At 36.9% G+C, this 13,536-nt stretch overlaps 1 protein-coding gene across 4 annotated transcripts in view; it reads left to right on the top strand.

Moving 5' to 3' along the window:
* Window positions 1-13,536, top strand: part of LOC124615983 (DNA (cytosine-5)-methyltransferase 1-like) — a 227,415-nt gene that overhangs the window by 55,234 nt on the left and 158,645 nt on the right. For all 4 annotated transcript variants that reach the window (XM_047144192.1, XM_047144191.1, XM_047144190.1 and 1 more), the window contains exons 6-8: window positions 795-913; window positions 5,308-5,552; window positions 9,756-9,940. In XM_047144192.1, coding sequence (XP_047000148.1) covers window positions 795-913; window positions 5,308-5,552; window positions 9,756-9,940 — 549 coding nt within the window. The remainder of the gene's footprint in view (window positions 1-794; window positions 914-5,307; window positions 5,553-9,755; window positions 9,941-13,536) is intronic.

Raw genomic sequence — 13,536 nt, 5'->3', positions numbered from 1 at the left:
GTGACAGTATGTTCAAGGAATGAATTTAAGTCCCAGAACCTGCATGGTATTTAATATTTCATTGAACAGCTTGCTGTATTTATCTGACTTTACTGTGGTCTTCTGGTTATTGATACCTTAACCACTTGTAAGTTGCTGTGAAGTCCCATGCATGGACGTAAATTTCCTGCTGTTAATCAAAATACATAGAAGGGGAGCTGTGAAATTTATTGCAAGTTTCATTACATCCTAGTAATCCCATCAAAGTGCTGCATCGTTTTATGTTTCCTATCCTACTTGGACTTCAGTAGAACTAAGTTTGAGATGACTTAAAGACAGTTCTGCATAGTCGATAATGTGAGTTCAGATAGCGAAAAGGCGGTTGAAAGTGAAGTCTATAGAATACAGCAAAGATTGTTGCAAAATGTGATAAATCTGTCCAGAGAGAAATTGAAATTGAGAAATGTAAACATTCCAGGTTGAGTTCAAAATAATCGTAAGATGCAGAGACAAAGACAGACTGACACACCCACCTCACTTGCTGTCTGTGTCCTCCATGACACAGTGCTTCAGTCTGATGGGTGCAGAGCCCGAGAATCACCATTTGTGTGTGTGTGTGTGTGTGTGTGTGTGTGTGTGTGTGTGTGTGTGTGTGTGTGTGAACGCGCGCGCGGTGAGGGGAATCTGAATGACTCAAATAAAGTATAGTTTCTGAGGTTTGTTAATTTCATTCCATGTTTTAAAAAAATAAGATCCAGTATAAGCTTTTTGTTCCCGTATTTGCAAGCATCTTACAAAGAATTCTTAATTTGCAGTGTATATGACAAGGAAGGGCACTTATGTCCTTTTGATGGTGGAATTATTGAAAGAAATGGCCTCCTCTATTTCTCTGGGTACATGAAAGCAGTATATGAAGAAAACTCTGACCCAGAAGGTAAGTGACTCAAATAAAATAATTTTTTAACAAAGAACATTCATGAAGTGTCATATGAGTTTGCAAGAAGTTATTTAGGAATACAGTAGTTACTGTAATTATTTTAAAGGTGACACAGCACTTCACAAAAGTTTTTTATTCATGGACTCTGTTCTTTTAAAATTATTAGACATATATTTTTTGTAATAAGAGTTGCAGGCAGTGAAAAAATTTTCAAGAATTGTGTATTTATCCCTCAGTAATAACACCTGATCCAGGTAGAACACATCACTATCTTAGTATTTTAACATTGGTGAAGCATTGCTCAGATGAGGAAAAATACTTCCAGGCAAATTACACTTCTCACAGAGCACTTCATAGATAAATTTTAAAAGAAATAGAATAGAAACTATTATGTTCAGATAAGCCTCTTCGTGAATGATACAAAAGACTGTCCTCCGCAATAAATTGTTTTCTATTACAATTTATTTTCTGTATTCAAAAGCTGACTTATTTGACACCATTTTGAGCCACAATATCAGCAATGTAACTTGCAGATAGATTTGTGACTTCATGAAAACTTGAGAAATCTTAAAAACCAAACAATGCAGCACATGGCGTCACGACTTTGGTCTCACCTACATGAATCTTGTGAAACATGTTTGGGCAATTCTTGTGTGGCGTGTTGCTGGGCAAAATCCTTTTCCAAAACACTTACCATTTAAGGGAGGGAAACATTCACGTATGACGTAGATCATAGCTAGCTTTGTTAACAGTGTTACACAGTATGGTATTTCTGTGTGGAGTCCTCCGCCTCTATACTGACGTTACTTGTGGTGCACGAAGCTGATACATTCATGTTGGAGTTGTTCAAAGCTAGAACATAAACGGTTTGCCCAGAACTGTATGTTTTGTGTTGTTGCAGGACAGCGGGTTGCTAGGTTTGTGAATTCTATATTGATTCTGGTCACAGCAAGAATAAATAGGAACAAATGTGTGGTTTTGGAGTAGCACATTATTCTGATATATTGCATGTCTTCAGATTCACCATAACAAGAAAATATGATATATCCACTAATACAAAGCGTATGCAATCACAAATTTTGCTTGGTAACCAAACGAATGAATAAACAAAGCAAAGTAAAAAGCACCGACAAAATGTGATACATATGTAGTGACTAGTATCTCTGCAGAAACGTTATCCATTGGAACAGCTTTTGCCTTTAACCTAAGGACCAGTTAAAGCTGCGGGAAGACGCTCTTGCAGTTCTGCCGCATGAGGTAGGTGATGGCTATAAATGTTAAAGAACTCGCAGCAATCTTTATAGTTCTTTAGCAGTTTCCAGCTGTGGAATATTTAAAATAGCTTTAATTTTCTCTGGCAATGGCAATGATATGGCTGACGACATGAGGTGGCCCGAAAAGGTAATCTCTGCCTGGTCGAAATCACACTTTGAAGTGTTCAACACTACTCTGTATTTGTCAAGCTGCTTAAACACCTCAGTCGGGTGCTGTTTGTGTTCACTTGGTGTTGCTAGTTAAGATATATGAAGCAATACTGCAAGCCTAGTAAAACTGAATCTATAAATCTTTGCCATGTCTGGACAGCGTACCTCAATCTGAACGTCATAAACAGGTTTTCCTGAGTAGGCCAAATGATGTTATAATAGATTTTTTTAAAATATCTCTTTCAGCTATACCTTTTTGCAATCTAGTACACTAAACACATTTCCCCCCACATAAAGCATAATCCCTCAATAGAAGTGCAGGGTAGCTATATGGTATTGTCCTAGCATTCAGGGCGTGGAGTCACGCACTGTTCTTCCTTGGTACTAAATGTAGAAGAGATGACCAGGTCCACTAGACAGGCGAAAGATGCTTTCCTTCAACATGGTATTAAATTCTGCCTTGGCAACGGTGTATAGAATAATGGTGAGACATCTTGGCCTGTATTAAATCTGTGACTCTGCAGTAGTGTCGGTATAATATACTGCGTTATGGTGTACCTGTTGTGGGGAGGCCCCAGGAAGTCTCATGATACCAGGAAACTATAAGTTTAACATACCCATCGCCCTTTGACTGAATCAATTTGGTGTCGTGTACTGTCCTGCAATGATGGAATCCATCGGCAGTCAGTGATGTTATCTATTAGATGAGTGTTGCTGGCAGCAGACAACACGCTAAATAAATCAGCTCAGATTACAGGTTTGGTTATATCTGCCTTGGTGAAATTCCATGTCAAGGTGTTTTGTAGTCCAAACTCCAACTTGGTGTGCTGTTTTCCATACATTACTATGGTTGGATTACTGAAAGACAAAACAAGGTGGTGGCTGATTGGTTTTTATGTAACTGGGTTCACCAAAATTTGCATCCTGTTTTGTGGTCTGTGATAAAGAGGTGCATGAACAAACACTGGCTTTCTGGAGCGATTATTTCTGCCTGGTGTTGACAACTGAAGATGGCACACGGTGAGATACATTTATGTGCCTTGTCTGTAAACTTCTTGTGGTACCAATGCATATTCTGTCTGCACTGATAACCGGCTGCTGTGGAGTTCGCTGAGGAATGACTTTTTATCTTCACCCATTGCTTACTTAACGCATTGAGCTCGTTCATGAGACTGTCATAAACCACCTGTTACCACTGAGATGCTGCTACACACTGCTATAGTTTCGAGGCAGGAGGTTGGTACGCTCATGTCCTGAATATGCTCCAACAGTTCTGGTATGACATCAAGCGACATGTTTATTTGTAATGCTGTAACGGCCTTCACCTTTGCTAGCAGATGGCTGCTCCACCATGTGTGCAGTAATGTATCAGGCACCATGCATGCATAAACATTGCTTCTTCAATGACAGCTGTACCAAGATTCTTTTCTGTCACCAATGCCTCCTGTGTGAGAACCTACCACACTTGTTCCTTCTTCAAATTAACTCACCCTTTTGCTTTGTGCAGAAATCTGTCTCGGGAGGTGAAGTTATGTCTTGAATTTTGACTGTGTAGTGGTGGTCCAATTCACTAACCACCAGAGTGAATATAGTGGCATCAGTAGTCACTCCGGCTTAGAGGAAACTTGTCTCCGCCTGCATGACCTATAGTGCTTGGTTGGTAGCCAAAACAGCCATAGCTGTGCTGCAAGTCTTGATATTACTGGTGTGGGCATTTAACAGCACTCCTGGCAGCCAGTTCGTGAACCCTGTTGATGTTTGCCAAATGATCAGATGACCATTTGACTTTGCAGTAGTTGTCACTTGTCATTTCAACAGAGTTTTGTTTATGCTATATTATCTGATCTACACTGTAGTTAAGTTTCAGAACATACCAGTTTGTGCGTGCATCTCAGTTTCATTTTTACCTTTAGATCTCAGTTACTGCAGCTAATGTCGGCACAGGAAGAAGTATGTATTTCAGTATTGATTGTGGCCAGTGGAATAGTTTCTACAGTTTAGTCTTTTTTCTTTCCTTCTTTATGTTTTTCTCATGACTCTACAATCGTGTGTGGGTATTAGTCTCTCTAACAAGTTTCCTCCATTTTGTCCTCTCCACTGTGGTTTTTTGTCAGCATCTAACAGAAACCTAACAAGTCGGAACTTTCTAAGAAATATGAGGGGATTGTGATGTTCATTCTGCCAACATTTTATAAAGCGTGTGTTGCCACTTTGATGTTCATTATTAAGATCAGGCATTAACATTGTTGCCTCAGTAGGCCAGGCTTGAAAATGAACGTGCAGGATTTGAAACTAGTAGTCAAATATAAGTACTGCAACTGTTGACAGATTTGTTAATAAATTCTGTATGAACTTTAATAATGTTGCTGGTTATGTTTTAGAAAATATTAGCTAAATTTTGGAGTGTACATTCAACAGGGTAATTCCTTGGAAATTTGAGTCCATATGAACTTAATAAGTTTGTAGACTCATGTATCATAACTTTGGACACACAACATTTTAAATCCATCTGAATTGTACATTTATCTTGAAGAGGACATTACTTCTCTACAGTATAATAACCACTTGGAATTGGCCTAATATAAAGGTTGAAACCAGTAGTGGACTAAATAAAGTTCTACACAGCAAATGGAGAAGTTCTTCATTAATTAAACTAACAGTTGTTGATCATAACATGGAGTAACTAATATTCTCATTATTGGCAAGTCCTATCAAAGGCCAGAAGCGCAAAGTTTTGTAGAAATTGTCTCAGATTTAGTTGCAGAAATGTGTGGTAGCATTCTCGATGAGGTCAATGTGGAGTATTATTAACTTGTTCGTATACTTTTTAATCACTTATATCACTATGTAATATGTTATTAATAAATGGACTAAATGCTGTTCATACCTAATGATTCTTTTATGCACAATTTTCTCAAATGGTGATATCTGAGAAACAAATTGACATAGTATTTAATTTTCCTGTAGGTGGTATACCTACCAAGGACATGGGACCAATCAACGAATGGTGGATTTCTGGATTTGATGGCGGTGAACTAGCCCTAATTGGATTTTCCACTGCATATGGTGATTATTACCTAATGGAACCAAATGAGTCATATTTTCCTTACATGGATGCTGTGAGACAAAAGATATTCTTAAGCAAAGCAGTTATTGAATTCTTACTGAGTGAAACAGACCCGTCGTATGAAGACCTTTTAAATAAATTACAGGTCAGTAGTGTTTATGTGATCAATGTGAATTTTTATGTTTTGCTATGAGGGAGTTGGGTCATCATTGAGAAGGTAGCTAAAAACCGACAATAATCCATTGGGAACAATGAATAGAGAACTAGAAAATAATTGGAGCTTAACATCTCTTCCTTGGCCATTCACAATAATTTAACATGAGCCACCCTAATGTTGACAAAAGTAATTGGCCTTATGTGAGGCAGCTTCTTTTTAAACCTTCTATGTTATTGAAGTACAATCAGCATGGCCTATGAAATTGCTGTAGTTTGTAGCGTTATTAACCTGGCGATGTCACTGAATATCCTCAGTAGCACACAAGATTTGAGATCTCATAACCCGAAACAGCTTAATTTGTTGTTTACCAGATCAATAACAGATGAAACACTATGTATTAAAAGCTGATTCATGGGGCTTTTTTATTTTGCTTAACCATATGTTGATTGGATTTGCATCTACATTTTCGTTTGTGACAGTTTGAGACTTTTATACGTTATTGGGCTTGGGATGTATATTCCATTTTCAAACGAAACCTCAAAATTCCTTATTATGGCACATAGACTTTTATTTCAAGTCTTCAGTTCTTTTTATTACTTACTTCGTTTTTATTACTTACTTCGTAACTAATTTAGTGAATCTATCCTTTTCTCCAGTTCTGATTTTAAACTACAGAGTTCAGTGCCATCTTTATGGTTAGTTTTTTTTTCCATTTCTGCCCTCCAACAGTCAGTGTTCCTTATTATGTCAGTTTTCATTAACTGTCACTTACTTTTAAGTTCCTTTCTACTTTGTCATCTTCCTAATATCAATTTTTCTGTAAAAATTTGTCACCTTATCAAAAATCTGTTACCATTAGCATCATATAATTCCTTTTTTACATGCTATTTACTGCCTAATTCCTGTTTAATTTTGCTTTCGCCTATTTTTGTCCATTATATCTGCATTAAATTTGCCACTCTTAATCTCATAATACTGTGTCGGTGATGCCCTCAACATTTTGTCACTAACCTGAGTCTCATAATACTGTGTCGGTGATGCCCTCAACATTTTGTCACTAACCTGAGTCTCATTCACTTTGTCAAAAATGTTGAATCTAACGCTGCCTTAAATCCACTGTTTTCACAAGATTCAGTTTAAATTATTTGGCCTCCCTTTAATTTCTACTCCCATTCCATAAACCTTAAGCACCTTAATTTTCAATGTGCCACTATATTTTACAAAAATAGCAAATAACACTTAAAAGCAGAAACACTTTACCTTAATTTTCTTCCAAATTGGCTGCGGATGATGGCGATATTCAGCCGGTCACAAACTTCATTTGTTGACAGCCAACCAATCCTCTCGTTGGCTGCCATCTGCCAAGTATGACGTTGATTCTCTCGTCCTCCTGTTGGCTGACTCTTCTTCAAACAAGGTGGCAGCTTTCTAATTTTCCTTTGATTGTTGTGCCACTTGGCATCTTTTCCAGATGATTCATCTGCTAGGCATTCATTTTGTTTGTTGGGTCACTGTGTTCACATTTCATTACTATATATTGTCATTTGCTCACAGTTTTGTGTTGTCTCCACTCATAATACAGTTTGCTATAGTGCTTACCTTTAATGCTTAAATAAGATTTATTTTTACTGTTTTCCACATATACATCGTTTGGTACCACGGTCTCTTAAATTTGAGTTCTTGTTCACATTGCCTCTTCTGTAACATGATTCTCACACATAAAGGCACCTTGTACATGGTTACTTACTTGATTGATGATTCATCTTTCCTTGGTATAACCATTATTTCCGAGTCTATTGCTGAAAATGTTTTTGCAATCTCTAGTTACCCAGAGAAATACACATACAACACAGTGAAGTTAAACTGACTTATTGGCGCATTTATGTTGCATAAACTAAAGTTCATAGACATCAGGCTAGCACCTAAATTTCATTATCATTTCAGTGGTAAACATCAGTCACCGGTAGGCCACAGTTTGTCAGACAATAATCAGTTATCCACAAGTCTCAAAATGAGCCACCCGAAACATTTTGCACCAAAAGTAAAAACACAAGTACTGATTGGTGACTTGTAGACACAGTTAATATATGTAATAACCAAAGAGGTTTATAAAGACGTGGTGATTCCTAACCACAAACTTTATTTGTAAAAATGGTTAACTCCTCTTAACTGTTCACTGATTGAATTATAGCGACCAGCTGACATAAAGCTTTTAACTGTGTTCTAGCTTGGCACAGACTTGTTACATAAATGCTTGTGCCACATTACTGGTTGTAGACTGAGGATTTTGGGGTGGGGTGAAGTATATGTAGACTGGTGCAGTGATATTTTGTGGTTTTGGTAACTAAGTATTAATGATGAAAACAGTTAAGTAAGGATTTCATTGTGGGAACAACACTGGTGTGTACATATGGAGGAAATGTACAAGTTGGCAAGTGAAACCCAGTATATGGGAATCTCTGGACTTCGTTGTGATAAAGATTGTAAATGATGCTTACAATTGCAACAGATGTAGGAATTGTACAAGTAAAGGTGGCAGAGTATTCAGAAAGATAAAAATCTTGCTGTAACCATCTCTCTATACCCTATGTGTGTTCCACATCACCACCTGAACCAGGAGATAGCATTAAGGTTGTTGAATTCTGTTTGCTACACTTGCAACCATCCTGGGCACACAGTGGAAAAGGACTGAAGAAATTGATGCAAGCTGCATAAATATTTGTGCTTTCAGTATCTGTCAGTGCTACAGAATTGTTATGCTGTCCCGCAACAGTGTCTGGGGTATTGACACAAATGGTGCAAGAGGCACGAACAAAAAATTTGCTCAAACTTCTGTCATCATTACAATAGACATAATATAATGGTGACATAGGTACTTTTTTGTTGACTATTTATTATAATAATAAGTCGAAACTGAAATGTAGAACCTTTTTCGCTTGAAAGTTACCAAGAAGCGAAGCACTTAATGGCAAGATGGTTTGGGTCACCATTATTTGTGTAGTTGAAAACACGACATTAATTCATTAAAAGTGTCATTTTATCGTGAATAAGAAAGCAAATATTAGACTGTAGAAAATATCAAATCATCATCTCTTGCACATTCTCTATCCATTGCCCTTCATTGTAAGTTAATTTGAAATCACTGGAAAACAGTGTTCATTGGTTTGAATGCCTTCAAAGTATTGGTTATCCACTTGAACTGATTTTTTTTCCGATGGTGAAACAAGAATGTAAGATTCCCTGAAATACTAAAACATTTATGATGAAGTGTGTAATAGCTCAGTGGAAAGAATGGAGAAACTGCTAGAGAAAACACTTAAATCAATAAAACCAAATGCTTTGACAGGGGTTTGGTGCAAGGTAGAATATCTTGAAGAAAAATTTGAAGAAGAGCTCAGCACATGTCAAGCAGATAAGCACCCACAGCTCAGTATCCCATAGTAGTGTGGTCTCATCTGAAAGAACAAGCTACAGAAATAACAAAAAGTGGCAGACACATCACTAAAACTACAGAAAGGTGTTTATGTTTCTTCGCTGAGAAAATTAGTCACCAAAAAATGTCTTCCATATTTCTCATTTCACACTCCAGAAAAAGAGAGACCTACACTGGAGTCGAGTGGAAAGTGCGGGTCTTTTCGTAATTGAGAACAGTGTTCCTGAACCTCCTCATCAAAGAAAATGGCAATTGGAGGTGCTTATAGCAAATGGATAAACTAGGTGCCATTGTGAACACGGGCTATTTTACTTAAGTCAGTATTCAGTGGTGAAGGCTGTCTTAACGTTGATTTTTGTTCCTCAGATCTTATTGGTTGTGTTAATCTTTGCATTAAGTTGTAAGTGCTGCATATAAATTGAGGTTGTGCTGGCATCAGAATAATATTAGTAATTTTGCGGATTGTGAACAAAGTAAACAGTGAAATGGAGTCTTTCTATACCATGCAGGAAATGGAAGACTTGGTATTCTATAGTTTAGACAGTGACATAATCGGTAGGCATGCCATGTACGCCAAACAACATTCACAGATGCAGGATCATCCCAAGCGAGGACAAGGATCTCGGTAGACCTTGCGCAGTTTGCACAACAAATATGGAGGAACCCAAATTTAATTGTTACTTGTAAATATGAGTTACCTTTGCTAGATGTACTTATAATTTTCACTACTCATGTATATCTTTTTAAATTTTTTGTAGACGGTTGTGCCACCTAGTGGAATATCTTGTTTTACGGAAGACATACTGCTGCAGCATGCACAGTTTGTTTGTGATCAGGTGATGAGTTTTGACTCTGCTTCAGAAGAAACTGATGACCAATTATTAATAGCTTCTCCATGTATGAGAGCTTTAATCAAGCTTGCTGGTGTTACATTAGGAAAAAGGTGTGTAAATTGCCTGTAGTTAGTGTGTGACATTCTTATGTTAGAAACAGTTATTAACTAGAACTGGAAGTACGGTTTACCTTCGTGTAGCTTAATACATAAATTGTCACTGTTGCTTTAAAATTATTTTTTCTTTTTTGTGTAGAATTATTTTTCTGTGACAAAAGGAGATTTCAGACAATAGTGATAAATATAATCAGAGAGGAGGAAATTGAATGTAATTGATGTCTCTTATTAGTAAATTTCTGTAGAGTGTATTACTGGTAATTAAACTGATGTCGTCATAATTTTACTAATTTCTCTATGCAAACACAGGAATTACCTGTTACCAACTTAAGTCACTGTGTGGTAAAATAACATAAATAGAAAGAGTGGTGATGTTTTTTTTGTAATACAAACTCATTTCTCTTAATTCACATTTACTTTACGATTCTACCTTAAAAACATTTGGCAAAGGGTACTTAGAACCTGTTTCAAACTGTCTCTCTACTGTTCCACTCTTGAATAGCATTTGGAAATAACGAACACCTGATCTTCTAGTATAAGCTCTTGATTTCTGTTGTTGATAATTTTTTATGATAATGTAGAGGGGGGAGTGCAATATGTTTTGACATTCACTGGAGAAAGTTGGTTATTGAAATTTTTTGAAATGATGTCAACCCATTGAAAAGAGACTTAGTTTCAATGATTGCCACCCTAACTCACGTATCATATCTTGACTCTCCCCTATTTTGTGATTGTATGTAACAAGCTGCCCTCATTTTGTTGTTGTTGTTGTTGTTGTTGTTGTTGTTACTATTATTATTATTATTATTATTATTAAATATATCCTCTCTGGCAATGATCATGTATTGTGCAGCAGTACTCTAGAATAGGACAGGTAAACATAGTGTAGAAATCTATATTTGTTCAACCTTCAAACTGTTCTGTTAATAAAACACGGTCTTTGGTTTTTCCCACAACATTTTGTATGTGGTGGTTACAATTTAGGTTGTTTTTAATTGTAATCTCTAGTTATTTCAGTCAGTAATATTTAAATTTGTGCAATGTACATCAACACTTTTCACACCAGGCAGATATCTTTTGTAAACCATTTGTAATTTGTTTATGATCTTCTGATGACTCGTGTAGATGGTAAATGACAGCATCATCTGGAAACAGTCTAGGAGGCCTGCACAGATTACTTCAAAACTCATTTATGTAGATTCCTTGGAGAACCCCAGTAAAACTTCAGTTTCTGTAGATGACGTTCCATCAGTTGCTATGATCTGTGACCGTTCTGAAAGGAAATCACAATTCAGCCACAGAGCTGAGGTGATATTCCATAGGCATGCAATTTGGTTACAAGCTGCTTGTGAAGGTCAGTGTCAAAAATCCCCGGAGAATCTAGAAAATATGGAACCAACTTGAGAGACCGTGTTATCACTCATTACTATATGCGAATAGACCCAGTTGCTTCAAAAGGAATGACATTTTCTGAGTCTGTGCTGGGTATGTGTCATTAGAGACCGTTTTCTTAGAAGTATTTCTTAACATTGGAGCATAATATATGTTCCATAATCCTTTCCATTGGAACCCACTCAATTGTGCGAGTTTAGTTTTTTTATTTTGTATTTTGGCCCATACTTTTTCCTTCCTTCCAACCAGAATGAAATTATTGTGCATGTTCTGTGCTTCGTATTTGCTGTGTTTGTCACCATTCAGCGTCAGTAGATTGGCACATGTTCTGTTGCCAGGTTAGTAGTTCGTAATTACGTGAAACTCAGTTGTATTGGTGATTTGGTGGTTATGGTTGTTTGGAAAGGGGTGTGCAATGTTGTACTATTGACAGGTAATTAATAATCTCATCTTTGTGCGAGCAATTTTCCTTTAAACATGTACTAACAAGTTTGTCTGAGTCAGGTGTTTACTGCATAACTTTAAAATTGAATGGACACGGTTGTGTGCATGCTCTTACTGTCTTATATACTTTTTTTTTTGTGGAAGGCTTTTATGCACCTTAGCTGTTACATGAAGGCCTACCAGAGGAAGAGGTTCATTGCATTTGAGGATCCTGATTTCAGTGACGATTCATCAGTGTCTATGTACTGTAGATCTTTCATTTCTCAACTACTGTTTTCCATATAAAGAGCACTGCTGTGAGAAGCAGACTGTTAAAGAGAATATTATGGATCTTCTTAAATATCTGTGGTAGCAGTTCTTTCAACTTGTTGTGACATGAGAGGACACAAGAGTATGAGTGACTTGTTAAGAAGATTAGTTAAGCACATTAGAAAAGGCAAAAATATTCAAATCTTATCCAGGACCAGGTCTGGACAAATGATATGATATGGGTATGATCACTGAACCATAGTGGATGACGTTTCATCGCCATAAACATTTAAATATCAGCACAACAGTAGCAGAATTAAGACAATGTGTGTAAAATGTAATCAGTACTTTAGTCTTGCAAAGGTTAAAGGTTTTTGAAATTCTTCCACAAAAAGTGAAACAGTGTGCACCATGTCTTTGTATTTCAGAGTTATAAATTTGTTGTGATTATTACTTTTTTATTCCATAAAATATGAATTGTAAACTGCACAGTATTGCTACCAAAAGTAAAATAAGACACTTTTATTCATTAATGTCCTTATAATATCATTTATGTTGCATTAAGTTAGAGGACAATTAAGCTGAAATAACATCTGACTGACATCGTGCTACTGCTTTCCCATTAAGTTTTTCCCAAAGCTACATTTTACTGTTTTTTAATCATCCAATAAACCAAAATATTCAGGGAATCCAACTTAATTCCCCATTTAAAGAAAAGTGTTCAGAGTGAAGAGGGATAAGTTAAATGATGACCGAAATATCAGTAAAATTACTGACGGGAGTGTGTAAATAAAGTCCTTTTATTTTCAGATAAATTTGTAAGTGAAATTTGCATCTCAGCACATAAATACCAAACTTACTGAATTAAACAGTGGGAAAGACAGGATGCGATGTAACTTACTGAATTGCTGAATTTCTTATTTGCTACACTCTTGCCTCTCCTGGCTGCGTCTGTTTGCTCAGAAGCTCTCTTCCTTACGTAACTGCTGATAAATTCCATGCGCAAATCCTAACTCCGCCCCCCCCCCCCCCCCCCAACTCTTGATAGATCAAAAACAGGCTTTTTTTTCCCTCCAGCTGTAATGAAATTCAGAGCATTAGTGTAACCCCCCCCCCCCCCCCCCTCTCTCTCTCTCTCTCTCTCTCTCTCTCTCTCTCTCTCTCTCTCTCTCTCTCTCTCTGTGTGTGTGTGTGTGTGTGTGTGTGTGTGTGTGTGTGTGTGTGTCTTCTTCCCTCTCTTTGCATATGAACCTCCCACAATCTTCCAGAATATTTTTGTTGATTCAAAGCTTCTTAATTTTGCTATAGTTTCTCAGCTTTAGGTCTACAGTGCGAGTTTTTCCCCAATAAATAATCACTTTCTGTACACGTAGTGAGGTATTTTGATGCACAGTTAATGTACATACTTACTGATTGTAAAAATGAATAAATAAATACTGCTTGTCTGACATATTTTATATGCCACAATTGCTACCTTCTCTTTGAAGTGGAAGACGATTCGGGTG

Source organism: Schistocerca americana, chromosome 5 (genome assembly GCF_021461395.2).
Source record: "Schistocerca americana isolate TAMUIC-IGC-003095 chromosome 5, iqSchAmer2.1, whole genome shotgun sequence".
NCBI lineage: Eukaryota > Metazoa > Arthropoda > Insecta > Orthoptera > Acrididae > Schistocerca > Schistocerca americana.
Note: the sequence above shows the minus strand (reverse complement) of the source record. Positions and strands in the feature narration are given on the sequence as shown.